Source organism: Macadamia integrifolia, chromosome 6, assembly GCF_013358625.1.
Source record: "Macadamia integrifolia cultivar HAES 741 chromosome 6, SCU_Mint_v3, whole genome shotgun sequence".
NCBI lineage: Eukaryota > Viridiplantae > Streptophyta > Magnoliopsida > Proteales > Proteaceae > Macadamia > Macadamia integrifolia.
The window spans coordinates 40,769,958-40,795,736 of record NC_056562.1 but is presented as its reverse complement, the minus strand read 5'-3'; the positions used below and the strand labels follow the sequence as shown (position 1 = coordinate 40,795,736).

General features: G+C 37.9%; 1 protein-coding gene across 5 annotated transcripts in view; it reads right to left on the bottom strand.

Moving 5' to 3' along the window:
* Nucleotides 1–25,779, bottom strand: part of LOC122081780 (sphingoid long-chain bases kinase 1-like) — a 49,041-nt gene that overhangs the window by 16,187 nt on the left and 7,075 nt on the right. For 2 of the 5 annotated variants that reach the window (XM_042649054.1, XM_042649055.1), the window contains 3 exons: nucleotides 10,972–11,065; nucleotides 10,842–10,888; nucleotides 4,348–4,494 (listed from right to left, as the gene is read on the bottom strand). In XM_042649054.1, coding sequence (XP_042504988.1) covers nucleotides 4,348–4,494; nucleotides 10,842–10,888; nucleotides 10,972–11,065 — 288 coding nt within the window. The remainder of the gene's footprint in view (nucleotides 1–4,347; nucleotides 4,495–10,841; nucleotides 10,889–10,971; nucleotides 11,066–25,779) is intronic. The other 3 variants (XM_042649056.1, XM_042649057.1, XM_042649058.1) reach the window with 3 other exon arrangements.

The following is a 25,779-nucleotide window of genomic DNA, read 5'->3' as shown; positions in this document are numbered from 1 at the left end:
ATTTTACAAAGCATGGCCTGATGCAGATAAGTCACTTAATGGGCTTACTTTTATAGGAAATAAGCCTTGAGTTGGGTTATGTATGTGTTGAGCCTTTGATCCCATGGGCTTTCTTTGTAATAGGCCACTTTAATGATCCTAAAATATTAGTAGAAAGTAGGAAAATGAGATTTACTTCACTAGTTTAGTTAGATTCTGGTTTTGAGTCTATTTTCTTTGTTATTTCAGTTTCCTACTCAGTTTACGTTTCTCAATTAATTAAAGATTGGGTAAGGCCTTTCCTTTTTTGTGTTTGAGTCAGTTTTGAGACTTCTATATAAGTTTGTAGGGGGCTACAACATTGAACACGAATTTATTAATGAATAGCAGCTTTGTGCTCCCAAAATACTGAGAAAGAATTCTTCAACAGCTGAGATAGTTGTGGGTGAGAGGCTCAGGCTGAGATAGCCAATCCACCATCCCATCATTGCATCCACATCTATCCTATCTCAATCCTTCTTCTTTTCTTTTTTATTCTTTCATCATCTTCTTCATCCAACAACAATTATTGTTCTTCAAGTTTTCCTTGAATTTCTTCAAGTCTTCTAGAAGGTTGGATGTCACACATTTTTTCGGTTTACGCAATTCAGCCATCCGATCGAACTCAAATTTTGACCAGGCATTCAAGAACCCTAATTTGGATATCGATTCAAATCTGGGGCCTTTCTAGTGGTTTGATATGAATATATTTGCAAAATACCAATTCTGCCCTTCCCTTATCAAGAACTGGAAAAAAGTTACTATTTTGTGTTCAAATAGTTACTGTTTTGCTTCTGTTTGTTGATTCAAGTTAACTCTTGAAATTTATTAAAGATCCAATCTGGGATTGGATCACCTGTGATTCGATCCTACATTATGGCCTGACTGATTTCTCTTAGCTTTCTAATTCCCAACCCATCTTCCTCCATTGGCTTACAGAGCATTTCCCACTTCATAGTGATCAAATTCATACTGTCCACATCCCCTGTCAAGATGAAATTTCTCATCCATCTCTCCATTGTAGTAAGGAGAGGATGGCCACTAGTATACTGCAAAATTGTAAATGGGCATCCCCGAGATAATTGAGCGAACCAGTTCCACTCTACCTATACTGCAAAACTGTAAATGGGCATCCCCGAGATAACTAAGCAAACCAGTTCCACACTACCTGCCATAGAGAGAAGTCCATAGAGAGAAGTCTGCCCTTGCATCCTGCCAATCGAATTTGTCCATAACCGGCAACAAAGCTTCTTTCTTCACCCTCCCCTTAAAGATCTCTACACCCAAGTATCTTGGAGGGAAGTTACAGATAGGAATTCCCAGGGTATCCGAGATGTCCTGCTTTCCAGTTGGTGGAATTTTTCTTAGAAAAAGTTATCTTTTCTATTGACTTATGCACTACCCTGAGAATTCTTGATACTTCAGTAGAAAGTTTTTTAGATTACTAACATACTGCATAAAGGCGTTAGTGAATATGAAGATGTCATTCGTAAAGAGAATATGCCAAGGAGTCTGGGTGCCCCTCAGGCCCTGGATCGATTTTATCTTGTTTTCTTGGATCAAATTCATCAAGCCTCTGGATAGAACTTCTGCAATAATGAAAAGCACAGGAGAGATGGGTCTCCATGACGCAAACCACGCTCCACACCAAAGAAACCATGTGGACCACCATTTACAAAAACAGAAATCTTTGTCGACAGCAAGATCTGATGCAACCAGTTGATCCACTTCTCTAAAAAGCAGAAATCTTTGCTGACGATTCCATTTATACGGTTGTTGTGAATGACTTCTAGTGTAACTTCCACCATACAATGAAATGGCCAGATTTTGTGATTTAATCGAAGAAAAACTTGATTCGCCATCAACAACAATATAGTGGTTCTCTTATCCTTTTACCTCCTTCATATGGAAGTGTGTCCTCTGATGTTGTTGGCCTTCTAGAAGATCTGCTCTTTGCCTTTAGAGAGAGTGGATTTGGTTCGATATGACATTTGCAGGTAACTCTATATGTGACACCACTGGAAAGCTCGCCTTTTGTGCCACTGTCAACCATATTTGAATGGAACATAATCTCCATAGATGGACATCCAACTCTAGATCCTTCAATATGATTTGGAATGTTTCTTCGATGTTAGTTCCAAGCTTGCTATATTCCCCCTTCACCCGGTAAAAAAGTCCCCAAGGAACAAGCTTAGGCACTGTTTGATAACGTTTATGTTGTTCCTGCGTCTAGAAACAATAAAAATGATTTTCCCTGTTCCTGGAAACAGAAACGGAATTTTTGGTGTTTGATAAACCTATTTTTGGAATCATTTTTTGGACACATTTTCTCCATTTTCTTTCCAATTTTACCTTTTCTCCCCTCTAAAAACTACAGTATCGAGCCATTAGCGATTGCGCAACTCGTATCGAGATGAGTTGCTTCATACACCGGCAGCTCTTTGTGATACCGTTGGATTGCAATCGCCGCAAGGTTATCAAGCTCAAAAATATCAGAACTTGAATAGCTCACCGCATCATCATCATCATCATCATCTTCATCGATTCTCCAATCTTCCTAACTGCTTTTACAGCCATTAATTTGGGATCGTCTTTCTAGAGAGACTTATATCCACAGGGTAGAACCGTATGGACCTCTTCATGCCATTGCTTAATTTCCCTCTCAAATATGGGTTTTGCCAAAACAGGACCTTGAGAATGAGAAGCAGATGAGCACATCGATGCCTGCGCTAACTTTGATTTTCTCTCATCGACGCTGCCTACAACTGAAGAAGAAGAAGAACAAAGATCTCCGTTGCTTTCTTTGGATTCCCTACAGTGAATAGAGAATTGAGAAAACTGGAGAGCAAACATCTAAGTGAGATGGGCTACTTCACCTACTATAGATCACTGTAGCTCTTTAAGATGAGAGGAGTTGGAGATGGAGAGACGATGAGACGATGAGACGGTGCCTTGTGAGAAGCCTGCGAGCTTGGAGTAGGAGAGTGCAAGACAATGAGAGGAGACAAGTTTTTGTGAGTAGCTTTCCTGAAAAATCTTGGAGTCGAGTTTTTTATCAGGCAATCTCCCTTTTTTTTTCCCCTTCTAATTGTTTTAAGAAACGAAAAAACAAGTCTAACTTGTTTCGTCTAACTTGTTTCTTGAATCATAAATACCCATAAATTTTAATTTATGTTTCAAGAAACGGGAGAAATGAAACAGGTCCATCAAATAGTTTTGGGGCCGTTTTTCCTTTTCTCAACAAAAAAAAGGGAAAAACACGTTTCCGAAAACGTTATCAAATGGTGCCTTATTGTTCTCCTAGGTCTGCCGATCACCCTATTGATCCCACCTTGATTGTTACGGCTGTGTGGCTCTTTGTGTTTTGTTTGTGTTCCCCACCCCCCCCCCTTTCTCTCCCCCTCCCCTTTTTTATATGGATTTCCTATATTTTTCTTCCTCTTTTTGGTAATATTTTAGTTATTCATCCAAAAAAAAAAAACAATGAGTCATCCACTTTTATTGTATTATTGTAAATCCAATATATGTGATAAAACCATGTATGATGCCCAATTTATGAAATGGTTTATTATTTGATGTTTTTTAATTCATAACACTTGTCTAAGTTGTTTTACTTGAATTATATATGTTTTAGTATTAAAGATTGTGTGGACTAGCCTAAGGTAGAGATTGTAAACGACGACTACCATTTTGGGTATAATTTTTTAAAATTCAATGTTTCCATTGTGTTTAGATTTTCGAAGGCCTAAAATAGATTGTCCTACAAGTTTCAAGACCTAACTTGGCCATATGGCCATTGAAACCCAATGTCGAAACTTGCTAGAAAAAAACACAAGGCTTCGGTTAAATATGACCGAAACCATCCCTATGCCCAAAACTGAAACCTCAAACAATGCTCGTAGGGGGTGGGTTTAAATATTCCCAGGGGAGCTTTTTGTCTCTATCTGAGGGTTCAAGTATAACTATGCACCATGCAAGGCCGTGCATGAAACTCTTCACCATATATATATACATATATATATAAGTTAGAAATTATGGGCTCTAATCCATTCCTAATGTAAAATGCCCTCCGACGCACACACAAAAAGTAGGATTACCACCTTGAGATCAAGGGATTATGCACTATGTTGTTGTAAATTCTTTGTTGTGGGACAAATTAAAGATGATATCCTATATCATTGAGTGGGCTAACAGCCAAATGCTAAAAAAATGACAAAAAAATTCAAAAGATTAAATAAATTTCAACCTTCTCAAAAATCTATGTAGTGTGGAAAATTGCTTCATTACATTCGAATAGAAAGAAGTACTTTCTAGATTCCATAATATTACCTTTACAATTGCAATCGCAGCAGAAACCGGATCTCTAACACCCAAAACAGTCCAAACTAGAGAATTATCAGAACCAGCAGGAATGATTCCAATTGGAATTGAAATTGCTTCATTTTTGTTGCCTCTACTAAGTAGACCATTAAGAACCTACATAATATGAAAGATTAATACCATGCATGAGACTTGAGAAAAAAATGTCCAAAGACAGCTCAACAACAAGCACAAGGGGAAACCATGCCAAATATGACAAACAATAGAAAGGTAGTTACATAAACAAATAGCAGCAATTAAGTCTCATTGAAATTTTTTTTTTTTTCCGGGGGTGGGATTCGGGGGAACTGCCAAACCCTAAAAAAATCCAATAGGAAAAGAGTAATTGTGCAAGCAGGAAAAAGCAAAAAAATGGGGTGGGGAATGAGATAAAGTCTTTCTAGAAACAAAATGGAATCCCTATCTCCCTTCTGACCAACCACCGATATTCTCCACAACCATCTACATTCCTCTTGGATGGGTAAAATCTTGTGTCAAATATGACACCAGCCCTCGTTATTTATAATAACGGAGAGAAAGTTCTAGAATATCACAAGGACTATTAAACCCCTTAAGGACCTAAGGACCCGTTTAGAATCTGACACTTTCCCTAAAACCCATAATTACAATACTCCCCCTCAAGCTGCTACATAGATATCACATCTGCCCAACTTGCAGATAATAGGATGAAACATCTTATTACTAAGACCTTTATTAAATAAATCAACCAACTGTTCAGTACTTCACTTCCCTTCACTTCGCTTCACTTCACTTCACTTCACTTCCCTTCCCATTTCCCTTGCAACCAAACGCAGCCATAAGGCGCCACTTCATATAAGGCAGAGCATTGCCTTACCATCTCTAGACCGCATCAACGCCAAGGCGCTAGTAAGGCGATGCCTTAGCAGCGCCTTAAAAACTATGCGCTATAGTCATAAAAAGCAAGGTGGTGACTCTTTGGAGACGGCTTCTGTTAAAGCTTTCAATGATCGCATTAAGGATATTGGGGTCAATGATCTCAGATGGTCTGGTCTCAAGTTCTCTTGGAACAAGAAAAGAAATGGGTCAAAAGGAGCCCCTTTCGATCTCTCCTCTTTCCTTGCTTAAAAGGTAAGTTCTCTAAGGGAAAAATCCAAAATCAAATGGTTGGAGATTAGAGAATCTAACTCCGCTTACTTCCATCGGTTTATGTCATTCAAAATCAATATCAACTCCATTCCCATACTCTTGACGCTAATAGCACCACAATTCATAGAGTTGAGGATATTAAAGCAGTGGCAGTTAACTATTTTAAGTTGTTCAGGGCTTCTTCGGTTCCAACTGATCCCATTCGTAAGAATCTTCTCAACAAGTTCATCCCCAGCAACCTCATCAGCATGCTCCAAGTTATCCCCTCTGAAGAGGAAATTGTGTTTGCTACACATTCCCAAAAAATCTAATAGAGCTCCTGACCTAGATGGTTTTAATATGGGCTTCTTCTCCTCATCCTAGGACATTATCAAAGAAGATCTCATCAAGTCTATCAAGAGTTTCTTCTTCAACCCAAGTTAGATCAAGTGTATTAGTCTCACCTTCCGTTGCCTCAACCCTAAAAAGGAAGGTCCTTCAGCTATGGCAAACTTCAAGCCAATCTCCTCCAGCAACCTTCTGTACAAGTTCACTGCTAAAGTACTTGCCAACGAGCTTAAGTTGGTGATTGATTTACCAACTACCGCAGTGGGTGGTAATAGGTCGTAGACCCAGATGGGATAGGAAAAATTTGAAACTAAAAACCACACCAATTTGGGTAAGAAGGGAAAGTGCTCTTTCAAAACACATTTAGGTCTACTCCCCAAGGGGAAGGTTCTAAAAGAGAGTTCAACCTTTGCATTTTCCATTTGTTGCACCATAAGTGAGTCAATGGGTCAATAGCCCTAGCCCATTTGCGGGTTGTCTATCATATCTCGTCCTTGGTCCAACTCTTTCCCAATCTGCTGTTGGGGTTCTAGTGCACATCTTATTTCCATTATTGGTAGATTTATATCTCGGGGTGCGGTAGGGGATTCGTCGTGATAAAGATCAAACTGTGGTTTTGACCTTGCCCATTTCTTCTATTGCTGGTAATGCTGCCTCCAGATTAGATCACTCTACCAAAAACATATTTTGGGCCCTCAATTTGCTAGCAACAAATTGAGCCTCAATTATGTCTGGTAGGTAGTCAGTGACAATCAGTCGGCTTTATTCTAAGTAGAAGCATCAAAGTGACAATATCCTCAATTACAAAGAGATTGTGAGAGGGTTTGATAGAAAATCCCAATCTCGAACTGCTCTCATGAAGATAGACATTCACAAAGCTTCTAATTCAGTAAAGTGGGATTTTATTTCTAAGGTTATGAACAAGATAAGCTCCCCTCAACCCGGTTGTTTGTTCATTGGATTCACCACTGCATCTCTTCTTCTCGCTTCTCAATGTTGGTCAATGGAAGTCCAACGGGGTATTTTGCTTCTTCTATAGGAATTCGCCAAGGCTGCCCCCTTTCTCCATATAATACTCTTTGGTTCTTGAAGTTCTCTCTAGAAGTATCCAGTGTTGCATTGACCAGCAACTCATTTCTCCCAATATCCCCCAGTGTAAGACTATCAGGCTCTCTCACAATTCACCCAAGGATTAAAGTATCAGTATCGGTTGGGTAAATTTAAGATATATATCGGAGGGTATCGTATCGTATAGGAGATACGCTAAGATACATTAAAGATACACACATAATCGGACAGGATGCACAATTTCATTTTAAAAAAAAAAAAAACAATAGATAACATCCATCATGCATAAACACTAAAATAGAGAACATCGTAATAAAAGACAAGTGTATTCAATTGAAATTGTTCAAAAGGAAGAGGTTTCTTACATGTCGTAACTCATAATAGTCTATTGTCGACTTTCCAAGAAATTTTAAAATCTATGAACAAATTGATGCAATAATTCATGTTTGATACAATGTTTTAGTTTATTTTACTAAATCTACTCAAACATAGCAAAAAAAAAAAAAAACTTAATTGTTTGATCTTTCCATCCAGCTTCTTATAAAAAATAGTACTAGAACACTTTGAAAAGGAATGGCAATAACAGAATCAATTTCTGATCATTTATACTGATGTTGTGGATGTAGAGTACCATATGCACAAAGAGAGAGAGATGCATCTCTTACTACCTTCTTTTAAAAGAAGAGATCATTACCATTGAAGGGATGCATCTTGAAATATCTTGCGTTAAGAACATACAATAGTCGGGTAAGTTAACTGGCAAAATGGTGAAAGGCATAATAGATTTGCTGGAAAATTTATGGTTGATCAAGTAATGTAGTTGCTTCCTACACTTGACTAAATAGTTCCCATATCTGCTCTATGCACTTTCTTGTGAATTACGCAATAAACTCAGCAACTTATGCAATCATGACATAAGATATGACGTTCAATTTTGTCAAAGGATCAAAAAACTGGGCTTGTTGCAAGGACAAACAACATTAAATGGAAATGATGACACTAGTTGTGATGACCATTCTTACAGAAACTTAGAATTAAATGGAATAGAGAAATCAGATGGAAGACACTTATCTGGTTGCATGAAATCATCAGATGTAAACTGCAGGAGATGATCAACATGAGGATGCCATAATTAATGACAAGGAGGATATGAAAGAACAATAAATCAAGATCGTGAAATCTGTTGGGTAAGTGTTGTCAAGGATTAAAGTATAGGTATTAGTCGTTATATCGGTTAACTAAATTTAAAATATGTATCAGAGGGTATCACGCACGCTACTTTGATGTATTCAACGAATCTATAGCCTTAGCCGATGGGCCTAATAATCTTTGAAAATTTCATCGTGATAGTGATAGATCATTGTGGGCAAGTTGATGTGTCTTCTTAAATCCTTTAGTTGCGACTCGTTGCACAAGAACGATAGACCGCCATAAGCGTATTGACCAACATTCTCCAATGCACAATTGAGAAGAGTTATCATTTTAGTTCATGCCACCCTGGACCGGAGTTGTGTATTTAGTTTTCAATGCGGAGTTGTGTGTTCGAGTTGTTACTTTTGTGCTTAGCGAGGCCATCAAGAATTTGTATCTCATTCTAACTTTAATAGAAATAGGTTGGGCGATCGATTGTCTTGGTGGTGGACGTAATGCATATAGAATGTTTTAACTTGACCGATCTATATGGTATGTCAGGTAGACAACCAATACCTATTATAGACTATCGTTATAATTTGTAGTGGTGCATCAAGCTGACAGCCGGCACTAATTATAATTAGCCATAACCATGGTTTAAAGTATCAGTATGTATCATACCTTATCGACCGATACGTATCTATATCGGCCCTTACCAATACAATACTACCAATACGATACATTTAAGTTTTTAAATCTTTTGTATCGATATGTGTCCTACAATACATACCGATACGATACGATACACACCGATACCCCCCTTCTTTGGTGTGATTTCTCTCCCTCCCCTGCAACCTTGAGACTTCTCAAGGAATCTTTCCCTTTCCCTACTGGCCCTCCACCACCATGGGAGTTCTCCTTCACTCTGTCAATGCCAAAGCCATTTACAGTTCAAGCTTCTCTAAGCATTCAATGGTGGCTGATATCATGAGTCTTAGTGTTTGGGTCTCCTCTCCTCAGCTCACTACTGTATGGAATTCTTTGCCAACCATTGTCAAAAGTCATCAAGGACAAGGGGATAATATCAATGGACCCCCGTCTCCTCAGGCCTTTTCAACTCTAAAGTGGCTGGGGATTTTGTCAAGATTCCGAGCACTTTATCTTTATGGTGCAAGCTAGTTTGGTTCAAGCTCCACATTCCTCGCCATAGCTTTACAGTCTGGCAAGCCCTCTCCAACTACCTTCTAATGTAGTCCTTCCTCATCCACTATCACATCTCCATCTTACCCTTATGCTGTCAGTGTTGGAACACATCGAAAAACATTGATCATCGCTTTTTTGCTTGCCCCCTTTCCTCTTTTATTTGGAAGGGGTCCTTGCAAAAATGTTGGCCTAGAAGTCGAAGAATTCTCCTCTTCCAGAGGGAATGGATTTGGATAGATGTCTTTCACTGGTTCTACATTTGTAATGTTGTGGGCAAGCTACCCTTTAGTGCCGTCATCAACCAGATTTGGATGGAGTGTAACCTTAGGAAATGGACCTCCAATTCTAGACTCTTCGTTAGATTTGGAACTCCATATCCTTGGACATTAAAGCCAAGTTAACCGTTGTTTCTTCTTGTTGTATTGAGTATTGACACCCTATGGAACAGACTTATTTTTGTTTCAAGGGGCCTCTCCCTCTCTTTGCTTTGGACCCTTCCCAAGGATTAAAGTATCGGTATCGGTATCGGTCGTCATATCGGTCGACCAAAATTAAAATAGGTATCGGAGGGTATTGTATCGTGTCTAAGATATGCTAAAGATAAGCACATAAATGGATATGAAACACCTTTTTAAACATTTTTGCATAAAAAATTTGTTAAAAAAAGCTATTAATAACATGTATTATGCATAAACACTAAATTGAGGGTATCGCACTAAGAATTCAAGGTTTGTAGTTATCCCATAAATGTAAAATCCTTGTTCCCAATCTTGATTTCCACTTAGTTAGAGAGAAATATGGCTGGCAACAACTTTGGAACAAAAACCCCTCAAAAATTTGTGTTTTCTGAAAAATACCCATCTTGGCCATTATATGACCGTAGCGCACTGTATCGGTACATACCGATACTCACCGATACGTATTGATCGATACTTACCGATACGTACCGATCGATACATACAAATATTCACTGATACTTACCGATACATACCGAAACGTATATTTCACCTCGATTTTATATTTTCCATAGAGTATCAGTACGTATCGATAGTGTACTGGTGCATATCGATATGTATCGTAGGATATATATCGATACGAAAGGATTTTAAAAATTCCATGTATCGTATCGGTGTATCATATCGGTCGGCTAAATTTAAGATACGTATCGGAGGGTATCGTATCGGTATTGGAGATACTTTAAACCATGACCCTTCCTCTATTTTTTTAGGGCTGATCATCTGTTTTCTTTTCTCCCTTTCTCCCTCCTTTTGGGGCTGTTGTATTCTTTTTCTCTCTTCGGTAATGAATTTTTTATTCATTCCAAAAAAAAAAAAAAAACAGAATTTTGAAACTTCCTGCATTCAAGTTATTGGAAGCCCAAACAGGGGGGATCCTTATCCAATTCTCCCTCATGATTATTTCATTTCCAAATACAACAAGATAAAGGAAAAGAAACATTAACTTACATGATTTTTGGTAATAAGAAGTGAAGAAATTGGAGGCGGAAATCAATAACCACAAATAAGAGAAATTTCTTCACCAATATAGTTAAATAACACTGGAGAAAATATGAATAAGAAACAAAATACCAGAACCAGATAACTAACCTCATTAACAATTCCATCACCTCCAACACAAATGATACCTGAGGAAACTTGCAAAACCAAATCTAACTACGTAAGCAAAAAGGGACAAAAGTATGATATGAATTTAATTAGATGCACGGACAAGTACTACCGTCAGGGCATGTACTGAAGTCAACAGTTGAGGCAAGATGTCTAGCATGACCGGCATGTGTTGTTTTTACTACCTCCATCTCGAATCCTGCAAGCTGTCACCAGTTTGCACCTCTAAAATAAATTACATCTTTTGAGAAACTAGAAGCATTCAGTGTGTAACTGATTCTTCCAACAAAAATTAAATCGCACATTGCGCAACTCATCGTACTACCAACATAGTTCAAATTAACAGACAGTAGTTAAAAATTTAGTCCAAAGGCAACCCAGGTGATGTAGAAGATCCAGATCTAGACCCATATTCAGATCCACATCTGGAGAAGTTCAAAACCCATATATTGGGATATTTCCTGGTTGAAGTAAAAGAAGATAGGACAGCTTGTAGTGCCCAATGTCTGGACAAAAAGAAACAGCTATGTGGGCACCTAAAGTTGAAAAGTCCTTTGTTACTTAGAAGTCTGTCAAAGTCAACTAAAAGTCTAATAAAGACCATTTCTTTATCCTAAATATGAGTCATGAAATGTCTTTTACACTATTTGAGCTGTTATGGCCTTGGAAGGTTGAATTCAAAAAAATAATCACATTATCGAATCCATGTAAGTTTCTCATATAGCCTCTCCGAAAAGCAGGGATAAGGTTGCGTACATTATGACCCTCCACAGACAAACTATCTTTTTTCCCTGTTTATTAACTATTTACTTTTAGAACTCACTCTGTTGGTTTTTCCGGCATTTAATACGTCAGTGATTTAGCCTGTAAATTGATGTTCTTTTTATATATTCTACACTTTCAGAATAAAATAGTGATCCATTTTTTTATTCTACTCTTCAAGTTCTGATCAAGGTTCAACATTTCAGCTATTTTGACCGAAATTTCCCAAAAAATCTCGGTTTCGAGAAGCCTCAAAATGAAATAGGGGTCAATTCTATAGGAATACAAGATTTCGACTGAAGTTTCGGCTTCATTTCCATACATGATACCGAGCTATGTTATAAATTCAGAAATCCGATCTAAATGTGTTGAAATTTTGACTTATCCGGTGAGTTTTGACATTTTCATCCATAAAAGAGACAAGATCACAGGCGTCAGAGGGCTGAGATCCAGGTAGCGGGGTCCCCTTTAGCGGTATCCTATTTCCTTAATGTTCCCTGTTTCCTTAATGTTCTAAGAATTTTGTTTCCTCTAAATTTTACTTTTCCTTGTCTTCTCTTGGATCCATGTGGCAGACCCCATTAAATTGGGATAAGGCGTTGTTGTTGTTGTTGTTGTTGTTGTTGTTTTTGTTCAAGAGAGACAAAATCACTCAAAACCCCATATTTCATGATTTTTAGCAAAATCACCTACATATCTTGGTAGCACAAGTTGTTAGTGATGCAGATTCTTCACCAAAATAGGCTTGTTTTATTAGGAATAAGCTTAGGGTTGGATTGTATACATGTTAGGCTTTCAGTCCATGTGGTTTGGAGTGTATTGGACTACTTTTATGGGTCTAAACTAGGGGTTCTAAGGTTGCATACGGGATTCAGTGATTTGCTTCTTTTTTCTTTAGTTTCCTTTTTAGATGGGGTTAGTTAGTTTCTAATTTCAGTACCTAAATTAGTTTCTAATTTCAAGTCATTGTTAGTTTCTAATTTCTGTCTAGACTAGTTTCTATTTTCATTATATTCTAATTTCCAGTTTTTAGTAACTTCTTGTAATCAATTTTTAGTAACTCAAATTTAGTAACTCTGAATTACTATTACTTGTAAACCCTCCCCATCATTATTATAAACAAAGGAGAGCTCTCATCATAGAGAGACAATTTTGATTTTGGAAAAAAAGAACTTGATGCTGGTCGCTGCCATGCATCTACTGGATTTTCTGTGTGTTTGATCACAGTAGAAGGGAGTAGTGTTTGATCCATTCGACACTTTGCGGTGTGAAGCCCGAGTGGTCTTTTCAAGCTTTCTTATTTCTTTCAAGTTGGTTTCCAAGGTTCTACTGTTGTTGAAACATTCAGGTATTTATATTTCTGATTTATGCCCAGATTTTCTGACAAAAGAGCCAATCAGCCTCTACTGTTGGTATTAGTTCCAGCCGTCAGTTTGCTCTCAAATTCTGGTAGACTGCTCTCCCATTCCCCACTAAGGATCAATCCAAATTTGGGCTGTTTCTGTGCAGCCATTAGTGAGATATTCGAAATCTCTCATATTTTGTCCTGTAGTGATTTTTCCAGAACAGAACCAGAATTGATTGCTTTGATCTGTCCTATTCTGTTTCTATGATTCCTGCTGTTGATTTGGGACTGTTGCATCATATTACTACTGCTAGTTCATCTACTTGATCAATTATAATCTGACCTACGTAGTATTGGATATTGAAGTCGACAGCAGCTGGTTTGCCTCTATTTTCTGTTGGTCTGCTATTTGCTGGTGTGTTGGGATTGGTTGTGGTTGTTCTTTGGTTTAAAGTTCCTGCAGTTGGATATTTTGACCTAATCTGTTCTGTTTTCTGAGATCGATAGATGCATCTAGTTGTTCCTGATTTCTGTGGATGTTTGTTCACAATTTATGATCTGTTATGACCCTATTCCTATATCTGATTTAGTCCTTTAATCTGGGCTATATACTGATCTCATAAATTCCAGTTTCTGGATTCGAAACTCTTGAGTTACAGATCTATTTTTTTAACCTTTATTCTAATATGTGGTATTGTTTCTACCTTGGTTATTATGGTTGTTCTTTGGTCTACAAGTTCCTGTTGTTTGGGTCTAGTTTGACTTGTCAAACCTAGTCGGCTAGTCCTACATTAGTTAACAACTACCACAACACATATATGCAAGATTTCGATTTGGAGGTATATCCTTTTCCTAGAAATGAACTTATCCAAAAAATTGGATAAATATTTTGTGGTTGCGCTTTAATTTTTTCTATGTTACACTGTAGGCAGATCTATGACTTCACGGAATCAAATTTAATTTTCTGTTTTCAAATATTTTTTAAATTTTCTACTTAAAATTTTGAATTTCTTGAAACAAAATTTAAAAAGAAAATAACATTAAGTCATTAACACATTTATTGCTTTTGCAGATACTATTGTTCTCGTGGATGAGACAGTTGCAGGCATTAACACTAAGTTGGAATTATGGAGACGTACCTTAGAGTCAAGAGGTCTTAAGATAAGCCATACAAAAAATAGGGTATATGGTGTGTAACTTTAGTCACACAAGGACAAATAGCGAAGTGGTCAAACTAGAGGAGAGAGATACCACAAAGCAACCCTTTTAGATATTGGGGGTCAACCATAAACAAGGAAGGAGATATAGAGGATGATGTCTCTGATAGAATTAATGTAGGATGAAGTGGAGTAAGGCGTCTAAAGGTATTGTGTGATCGACGCATTCCTTTAAATGCTTAAAGGGAAATTCTACAGAACTACTGTGAGACCAGCTATGATGTATGGAGCAGAATGTCGGGCAGTCAAGAAACGTAATGTAGATAAATTGAGTGTTGCAGATATGAGGATGTTGAGATGGATGCATGGTTCGAGAACTCGAGCGAAACATGCAAAATTTTGCATGTTTCACAGGTATCGACCCAGATCGAAATGAAACCTTGGGGGATTTTAAAAAATCACCTGTTTCGACCTGGTTTCAATAGGTTTCAACCAGGTTTCCCATGTTTCGACCGAAACATGGGAAATTTCGACCTTCTATTATGCAATTTTTCTCCCAAGTATGGGAAACTTGGGGAAACAGTGGAGATTATCATTTTATTGGCCCTTATTTATGCCAAATATCATTTAAGTAAATGTTTTCATTTACTTAAGATATTATTCATAAATAAGGAAATACCCCTATTTGAATCCAATAAAAATAGTTTAAAAATCAAATTCCTAAAGAATAAAAGTCAACCCCCCAGTCCAAGAACAAAAATTGGATTTTGGTTATAGGGACGATTTTCAACTTTTAAATGCTGGGGTTTTTCTCAATTATGAAAATTTTATAAATCCTATAATGTTAAAACATTGTTAAAAACCAAAAGTCCGGTAAAATAATCTTTTGTTTTGATATCCGTAAAATTATTTTCATTCAGGCAATTTTAACAACATTCGCGCACTTGAAAATAAATTTGACCGGAACATAACTATGTCATTACAACTCAGATTTAAGTAATCTTAGATTTGTTGGAAAGCTGGTTTTGTTATACCTATTACAAAAAGTCTTATGTAAAAATAAAAATCATCTGACCAGTCAAACTTATTATAGAATCAGAGCATTTCTCTAAATGTTGATTCTTTATAACTTAATGTTGATTTTTTATGATTTGATGTGGCTAAATGTTGATTTTAATGACTTAATGTTGCTTAATATTGATTTTTTATGATATAAGATATATATAGCTTACTAAATGATGTTAGAAAAGATAACATGCGTGCCTTGAGGGTAATGAGTCACTACTTGGATGGAACCGCCTAAACACTCAACTTGGAATTGAGTCACTACTTTCGAGTGTTGAGTAATTGAGTCACTACTTTCGAGTGTTGAGTAATTGAGTCGCTACTATTCAGTGTTGCTAGATAACTGTTAATGATGTAATATTTTTATCTATTTTGGATCATTTGGATTATGTCTTATATTTTGATGTAGATTGTAGACTATATATAGTCATTATATAGTAAAGTTTCAGAATTTAAGCCAACAAATCACCATAATGATTATCGAACCTTTGGTTCACCACACAAGTAAGACTATGTGTTTTTTTAAGAAACTAATGATGTGAATGTGTTAGAAATGTTTAAAATAGGCTATACATAAAAAATCAGACAAAAAAACATTGCTTGGGGGTCGAAACCCAAGTTTCCACCATACCGGGAAAAATTCCCTAGTATCCTCGAAATTTCCCAGGTTTCCACCGAAATTTTGGTCTCCCCAGAGGTCGAAACCCGATACCGTAAACCTTAGATGGATGTGCGGAAAAACTAAGAAAGATAGGGTAGGGAACGATCGGGTCCGAGCTGATTTGGGAGTTACACCAATTGAGGACAAACTTCCAAAATGTCATTTAAGGTGGTATGGCCACGTTCAATGGAGGCCTTGGGATGCCCCAATAAGAAAGTGTGATCAAATCCAAATGGAAGGAGTTAAAGGCTAGGGCCAGGCCAGCCAAAAAAGACCATAGAAGCTCGATCTTGACTTCAGTATGACTGTTAATAGTGTTGTTTGGAGGAGAAAGATTCATGTAGCAAATTGCTTGTAAGTGGGATGTTCTTGCGGTGTTGCTTGACTCATTATCTATCATTTGCTCCTTTTTCTTTCCTTTTATTTTATTTTACCCTATCCTGGATCTATGTAGCCGACCCCATTTAATGGGAAAAAAAAATTAGTTGCTTTTGTTGTAATTCAAGGCCGATCTACGGCTTCATAGAATCGCTTTAATTTTTGTGCAAAAAATCAATTTTTTAATTATTGAAATAAATTTTAAAAAAATCCAAAAAATTAAGAAAAATAAGGGGAAAATATATTGTTTTGGTATTAATATCATCAAAATTTTCTAAAAGTAATTGCTATGTTTTCATCTAAAAATGATGATTAATGTGTTGTTCCATACTTTATTTTAGTTAATTAGGTATTATTATTTTAAAAATGAAAAAATGAAAATACCTTTAATGTTGTTTTAGGAGTCTTCATTGACATATTAAAGTTCATAATGTGAGCATTTTTGTTGCAAGTGTAAAAAGATTGCATAAATAGCAGCTCAGCGAGCAAATCCAGGAGAGACAGCATTGAGGCATGGTATGCCCATTGGAAATGACAAAACAAAATCATAGTGCAATTACTATGGAAAGATCATGGGAGGTGGGGCCACTATACTAAGGTGGCATCAGGCATGTAGGTGCAAGGATGTGGCTAAATGCCGCAGGGTCCCTAGTAAGGTGCAAAACGCCATGGCTGCCCTAATGGAGGAATTAGGGGAGGTTGTATAGGAAGAAAGGCAAGGAAGAGTATGAGGATGTAGTGCTATATAGACAGCAAGCTACAAGGGATGACTTTGATAGTGGTGAGGATATGACTGCTGATGTGGAGACAGCTATGGCTTGCTACTGCAGCAAGCAGAACCACACATTTACAAGAGCAGGATAGTGCCAGAGAGTTCAGGGGAGGAGCTGGTTCCTCTAGATTAGTTGCATTAGAGGCTGGTGCTAGTGGTTTGGATCAAGGTAGAATCGGGGCAACATGCAGAGCAGAAGCACAAGCAGGCGAAAATTCTCAGTCATAGTGTCGGGGCACCCATAATAGATGAGAATGTCTTTGACATCCTTGAGCAAGATCCTGCCATTTTCAGGCTTCAGGACACCGGCTAGAGTAAGTTCAAGCATGCGTGGTATGAATGGAATGGTAAAGTGGGTGACATAATGTCATAGTGGTTCTTTTACCATACTAACATAGTATCCCAGCACATACCACTGAGGGGACCCTAATATCAGAGTATGCTAGGCATTGTAGGGAAGGATCAGGAAGAGTCAAGGGCCTGCATACAAGCTTATAAACATCTATTTGCCCCAATATAGATAGGACCTCGAGGAGTATATAGAGGGCCTTAAGCGGACATGGGTAGATTACAATGTGACTCATATGTGTAATGGTTGGATTGGACCCACTAGCCAGTCCATCACCACCTTCATAATATACTGTGATGGTAGGACTGTGATCCTTAGGTTAATGGATGCATCCAAGGAAAGGAAGGATGCCAAGTACATATTCAAGTTGCTAAATGAGGTGGTACAAGAAGTGAAGGTAGAGATCGTTGTCCAATTAGTGACAGACTACGGAAGCAACTCCAAAAAGGATGGGGGGAGATTGATGAGGAACAGCGGGTCCGCCTATTTTGGACTACATGTGCAGCTCATTGCATCGACCTCATGCTGAAGGACATGGGGAAGAGGTCTATGGTACAAAGTGTGGTCAGGAGGGCAAGACAAGTAACCACACTTGTGTACATGCATTACAGATGTTGAGGAGCAAATGTGGGGTGGATTTGGTGAGGCTCGGCAGTATCGATTTCAAATGACTGCTTTGGGTGGAGGGAGTCGAGTTCATCACAGGGTAGCAAAGACAACAATATCTAGTCACCAGCTCTGGCATGACATGAAGGTTATTATGTTACTAGATCCGGTGATAAAGGTGTTGTGGTTGACTCTGAAAAGAAGAGGCAACTTATGCATCTGCTGCATATGGCAGGTGAATTTTTATTTTAATCTACCCAAGTCAAATGACTTTCCATTTAGATCTCATAAGCTTTGGCAAGTTCTTTAAATCATTTACAGTCTATTATCTCAATCTCAAGTAGCAATAGAAACATAGACTTGGGATGAATCAAGAACCCATAGATGCAGTGCAAGTGGTGGTGGAAAATCTGGACCCAAATCCAGATATACAGTCCAAGTGCAATAGTGAGGTGAGACATGTAGTTTCTTAAGTATTTCCACTGAATGTAATTACTCGATTTGGTGGTGATGCTAACATTACCAATGTCTGAAAAGAGTGAAATGCGTATGTATAGATAAAAAATTTCAGGGATGCATATGGGACTTTCAGCCGTGCTGCCACAAAGTCCGGTAAATGCAGTGCTCATCCTGAATCAATGAAATTCCTTGGGAGATCAGCTAGCAAAAGGATCGCATGAAATAAAAAATGAAAAAAGAAATTTAAAAAGAAAGCTAATAATAGAATAACAATAGGTCTGATTTGGCCAATAATCAAGTCAAATGATCTGATTTTAGTGCAGAATATTTTTACAGTGTGATTAAAATCTGATGGTGAGATTCACACTTATGAAGTGATCCTACTTGAGAAAAGAGCAACTGAACAACTGCAGAATAGATAGACAGAACTGGGGCTCTAAACAGAATTCAAATAAGCCTCTAATAATTGACTGAACAGTAAAAAAAATATAGGGAAAATTACTAGATTACCCACTTTTGGGTTTCACTTTACAAAATTATCCACTCTATGATTCAGTTAACAAAAATACACAATATTAGGTTTGATTTTACAAAACTAACCAGCAGTGTTCATCCTATGCTTTTTGACATTTTTACCCTCCACCTCCCCTTCTCCGATCAGCATGTCCACCCTGATCCTCCCACCCCACCAGCCCCCATCTCTACAGATCATCTTTGCCGCCTACCGCTACGCTAGCAAAGAATAAGTATCCATCAACAGCATAGGTGGTTGCTCAATATTTATCTAAACGGAGCCAAGCGGTCAGAGGTGATCGGCAAGCTAGCTTCTATAACTTTCTCTCTTGGACTTTTGGAGGTTTTTTGATTGGATCCGATGTTCGATGCCGGATTTGCAGAGACGGACAACTCCGATGCTCAATTTCGGATTTGCAGAGATGACGATGTCTAAGGTTCGTTTGCCACTCAAGCATCCGGTCTCTCTTTCTTATTGATTTTTTTTTTTTTTTGGGGGGTTTGGGTGGGCCTATTGAATCTGACATTGTTGGATGTGGAGAGATGGCCAGTGTCCAACATCAGTTTGTCACACATTCTATGGTTTCTTTTTTTTTTGGGGGGGGGGGTTTTCTTGTTAAATCCGATGCTTAAAGCAGGATTTGCATAACCATATTTTTCCCTGTTTTTTTTTCATTAAATCCTAAAATCCCTCTTCGAAGGAGGTTGACAAAGATATAGTTTGTGTTTTAGCATCTCCCAAACTCTATTTCAATTTTTTTCTTATTATTATTTTAAATTTGAAGAGAGACACAGAGAGTAAAGTACGAGATGCCTTCCCAATGGCAAGGAATTCGAGGCGGCGTTATCCAATGACTTGACCGAAGAAGAGAATCGCAATTATCAGAAGGGGAGAAACTTCTTGCAGTCCTTGAGCAGGGAGAAGCTACAGGCACAACCGAAGGGAGAAGAGGGTGAACAATCTAGGTCAAGTCTAACCTAGAGGGTTGCCGAAGCGGCAATGGGAGAAGGGGAGGAAGAAGAATATGGAGGGTAAAAATGTAACTAAAACCGCAGATGGATGAGGGAGGTCACTGTTTTGGGTAGATCTGTAATACTAAAACTTATTTTGAGTGATTTAGTTAACTGAAACATAGGGTGGGAAGTTATGTAAAAGGGAACCCAAAACTGGGTAATTATGTAATTTTTCTAAAAATATATATAAACAGAATTTCCAATACATAACCAGAAATCTGAAAATTGTATGAATCCTAGTAGCAGTAAGATTTTTAGGTTTTAACTGGAAAGTTCAGGCATTTAAACCACAAGATTCAGAACTAATAGCAGAACACAGATCTGAACTCAGATTCTTGGATCAAATTTAAAACAAGAGATTTGGAGAAATCCAGGTTGAAGCCTTGGTTTCTTTGTAATAGACCACTTTAATGGGCCTAAAATATGGGTAGAAGGTAGGAATACGGGATTTACTGCATTACTTTAGTTAAAGAAAAAGAAATCAAACCAAGGCTTATTTCCACTAAAATAAGCCCAATTCTGCTATTTATCTGAATCACTAATGCTCTCGATAGGCCCATTACATTAGTTTCTTAGTTTCATTCATATAAGTATGTAACAAGTACAATAACTCACTAAGAATAATCTCAGTGCTTAATGCAAGTGAACGGCATATGCTATATGGGAGTGATGCAAATAACTTGAGGAAGATAGCAATTAAGGTGCTCCCCCCAGACATGTTCCGCTTCGGATGTGAGTGCAACTAAAGTATATTTTCATGTAACCACTCCAAGAGGCGAAACCCATTGGATCCCAAATAGATGGAGAACCTAGTGCAAGTGCACTACCACATGAGACTGAAAATGCAGCACATGTGCATAAGCATGGAGAATGACAGACCCAATAACATGGTTCAAGGTTTCAACCGAACCGGTCGAAACTTTTCACATTTCCACGGAATCCCAAGACTCCAAAAACAAATATCATGTGACTTTTAAAAGTCACTGGTTTCAACCAAAATTCCTACATTTCGACTAAAATGTGGGAATTTTCGAGTGGACCAATGGTTTCGACCCTTTGGGTTGAACCAACCTTTATAAAACCTTTTAAATGGGAAACCAAGCCTTCTTATTTCAAAATTTTGACCCTCTCCATATATTTCTTCTTTTTGAAGTGGGAAACTTGGGAAAACACTCAAGATTTTGCCCTCGTGCCATCAAATCTTCAGTCTAAGCTTGGATCTTGCACATTCATAGAAAATCTACCTCGAGAAAAGAGCTTGGACCAAAAAGGTAAATCCCATCTTCCCCAAAAATCATTTTATTTATAGAATACACTTGGACATTACTTGGAATTGAGTGTTGAGTGTTGACTATTGATATTGAGTGTTGAGAGTTGACTATTGATATTGAGTGTAAAGTGTATAGTGTTGATTGTTGACTGTTGACTGTTGACTGCTGACTGTTGAGACTTGGGACTTCAGACTTCAGACTTCAGACTTCAGACTTCAGACTTCAGACTTCAGACTTCAGACTTCAGACTTTAGACTTCAGAGATAACTCAGAATTATGTAATATTATTATTTACTTTGGATCATTTACAGTATGTTTTGTTTGTTTTAAACTTTTAATTATGTATTTCACATTTTTTAGTTAGTAACTCATATATGTATTTATGTAGTATAGTTTCAGTCGACGACTCAACGTACATTAGCAAACTTTGGTCAACACCACAAGTAGGCATTTAAATGTTTTTTCTATGATATGTGAATGGGTTAGAAATATCTAAAATATGACGTATATAAAAAATCAGGCAAAAAAAAAAAAACATTTTGGAGGTCAAAACCAAAGTTTCCAACAAATTGTTTCTGGTTTCCTCAAATTTCTCAGATTTCGACCAAAATTTTGATCTCCCCAAGGGTTGAAACCTGATATTTTGAACCTTACCCAATAAATCTCAGCAACATCTTCCAGGAGGACTTAGATGAGGAGGATACACTCTACGAGTGGGTGAAGAATTGAGGCGACCATGTATTGGATCAGCCTAGGGGTAGGCAAGACCCCGAGATTATAAGTCAGATGGTGTCGATGTCGAGGCATTTATGGTTTCTTGAGAGGGCCGAGTTCACTCACAGACACTCTGACCTTATGGGTTCCAACCTGGCAGGGATGATGAGGACATTGAGTAGTCGCATTCCAACGGGCACACCTACATTCAGTCCCCGTCTACTAGTGGAGCTAATGATGATGGTGGTGGTGATAGTGGGAATAATAAATATTCATCACTCTGAGAGGAGTACGACCAGGCAAAGGTGGATCCCATCTGATTCACAAGGTGCCGACCACCTTGCACATGCCCCAGCCAGTAGCTGACTTTTAATAGACTGATAATCTGGATTCAATTTTGCCATAAACTTCGCTACATAGAAATATACTCGTTGAAGTTGTTATTGTTCCAAATTTGTAGCAAGTGGCTGATGAACATTGAGCTCCTCTTGTAGACCTGAAAATATGTCAAAAGTATTCATTCAAGTATTTGTTCCCCTGCTTGAGTGTAAAAAGCTTCTCATACAACTCATACATTCTCGTAAGATTCTTCTCTTGGGAGAAGGTGCGCTTCAAATTATCCCACTCCTTTGGCAGTGGGATGAAACATGACAATAAATGCAATTAGCATATAAGGAGGTTACCATTCTAACACATCCACTTCTCATAGGCTTTTATATCAAAAGGTTCTTTGGAATCAGCAGATGGGGGATCAAATAGGAGATAGTTCAGCTTCCCTTTTATATTAATGCAAAAGGTTGGGATCAATAGGTGCTGTCAGATAGGTGGTCCAACAGGAGCTTAATGCAAATGGTATCTCCCCATAACTGATAATTTCAAACTCCATGAAGCCTTATAGTGCGGATCTGGGCATTCCCAATGTCCATAGTAGGTTTGGGATCAGCCATCATCCGCAAATTGAACAGTAGCACCTGATATAAGTCAACACAATAGGAGATACAAACTCCTTAGAGCAGCACCTGAACTGATAATATCAACACCTACCAGCAGCACTAAATAGCAACTATTCCCTGAAATAACCCAGATTTGGGATGAAAACCAGTACCAGCAATAGTTGGCATCACATTCCCAACAAATTAGGATCAAATGATCACCAATAGATGGGACTAAAACCCAAAATCCTCAGCTTGAACTGAGAAACAGATTTAAAACTAGGACAGAAATTAATATTCTGCAAAATTCCCTAAAAGCAGGGTATCGTAGGTGATATTAGATAAACCAGTAATCAGCAGCAAAGAAGATCCAAAGGGCTTATAATTGAACCGAAGAATCCTCTATCAAGGGGGAATAAACCCCAAAAAATCCAACGTAATACGTTGGATTGATAAAAATTAATTACAGAACCAAACTTCTGGAAAATACCTTAAAATAGGGTGTCGCATGTAGTATAGAAAGGCAGCAAAAACATATGATCAGCAAGGTTGATCAGTTTCAAACCATAGCTTGAGTAGCCTTTAAGTGTAGGAGAACAAAACCTGAAAAGTGAAAATAATCCAGTGGACAGATTTAAAGTAATTTGAATCTGGATATCTCTTCAAAATAAATTCCAGATCCGCTGTAAATCTGAATTTGAGGATGCCTGCAATAAAAAACAGCCGCTCACTACATGGAAACCAATAAGAGGATAGTCGAGGCCCTAGTTATTCACTGAATCATCATCAACTAGGGCCAAAAATAGTATTAAGCAGCATAAGTTGCTCCAACCTTCAACCCCTTGTGGACCTTCAAAACCTTGATTGAGAAATATACCAGGTTATCAAAGGAGCTCTGATACAACGAAACAATATCAGTGCCTTGCAAAACCAGAAGAAAGAGAGAGGAAAGTGACGGAGAGAAGAGGAGGATCACATGAACCGAGAGAGAGCAGAAAGCTGGTTGATAGATTGTGGTTCTACCACAAAAATGAAAAATCTGTTTTCTTCAAATCAATGGGATGACCTATAAGCTAGTACACTAGTTTACATGATTCGAAATTTCATTGACCTATTTCAGTTTCCACAATGGTTGAAACGATATGGCTTGCAAATTGAGGGTCTTCAATCTATCTGTTCTTCTCACTGAAATGGACCATATTTTGATGCCATTTCGACCACATTTCAATTCAAAGTGAAGCTGTACTCCTTCAAAATATGGGCGGGTCCCTAAATTTCTTTTTAATTTCCTCTTCTCCTACTTATCTTCGTTTCTTCTGTTTATAGCAATAACCCTACCACACAATCAGCCAACATCATAATTATTTACACAAATTTTCCATTGAACCTCACCCAAAGACTGCCCTTTGACATCCAAATCAGCCTACTGCAACCCGCCTAGAACAAAACAAAAACCCTAGCTGATGATTTATCATGCTTTTATACACTTCTAAATCAGAAACATCAACTGTACCCATTAATGTCACCATCCACCAAACTGTTTTCCCAAAAAAATTTCAATCCATAAATCTGAAACCTATAAACAGAATCTTCAATGCTCATGTTGCTACTGGGACTTCAAATTTTCTTTGAAAAGAACCAAATGTCTCTCCTCATTCACTTAAACTCCTTGAAGCATCAGCCTTCTTCCATTATTCCTTTTACCATTCGTGATATATTGTAGCACTGGATACCATAATCGAACTAGTCACGGTATCTAATCCCATTTGTTCCCCTATGTTTCGTCTCTCAGTGTCAGAATTGGCCCAGCAAAGTGCTTTCGCTGTTGGTGTTCTTTCCGATCTCTACGCATTTCACCGCTTCACCGGAAATTCCCTCTACCCCTACCGCTACTCCAGCTTGGTTAGTTTCCACCGCCTGTCCAGTATTGAGCCTGGGATTTGACGACGGCCTTGAAAAGCCACCTACAAACGCTTTACGCCCAATCATTCCAGATAACGCTTGCATCCTCTGTATTACCGCAGCTGCTGGCACAGAGGTAGCCGATGCTTATTCCCCTATAGTAACTAGCAAGTGGCCATCTCTTTTGGTTCTTCCATCAATGTCTGGTTTTCTCAGAAGACAATTGGATTAGGAATTAGGAATTTATTTGGTTTACTAATTGAAGAGTTAAACTCAATCGTAATTAGAAGGGACTTGAGTTAAGATTCAAAGTAGGAGTTTGATTTTCTAATTCATTTGTAATTAGGATATTTAGTGGGTGGAGCCTAGAGCTTGGATCTGGCCCTGAAATGCTTCAAAAATACTTTTCTTTGTTTATTTCTTAATGTTGTTGTATGGTCAAGATGCCATGAGAAGAATGGCTCTCTCCACCATCACTAACAATGTAAAAATGTGGTCTTTCTCCTAATTGTTGCTCTGCTATTTACATGTTTCAGTCGCAACACTGCAGATCTTGTTCTGATCAATTGGAGAAAACATGCACACAAAGCTTAGTTAATCAGTAAATTTTCTCCACCTGTTTTCGTCAAGGTTCAAAATCTCAGGTTTCAGACAGATTTCGGCCTGGGCCGAAACCACGTATTTTTCTGGGCTATTGCTAGAAATTTGGGCTGAAATTTTCAGTAATACTAGGTTTCGTCTCGGGTTCCACCGAAACCACCAAAATTTCCAAAATTCCGGCCTAGATTTCTAAGATTTTTTTTTTCTTTTTCTTTTTTTGGTAATGGAGATTTCTGAGTTCTTGAACCATGGTTTTCAATCACTAATTTTCTGCAAGTTCGCCTATTTGCATGCATATTTCTTTTAAAAAAAAAAAAGGTGCATACAAAGCTTAATCGATCAGCAAATTTTCTGCACCTGTTTTCAGTCAACTAATTCTCTGCCAAGTTAACCTATTTATATGCATATTTCTTTAAGGCT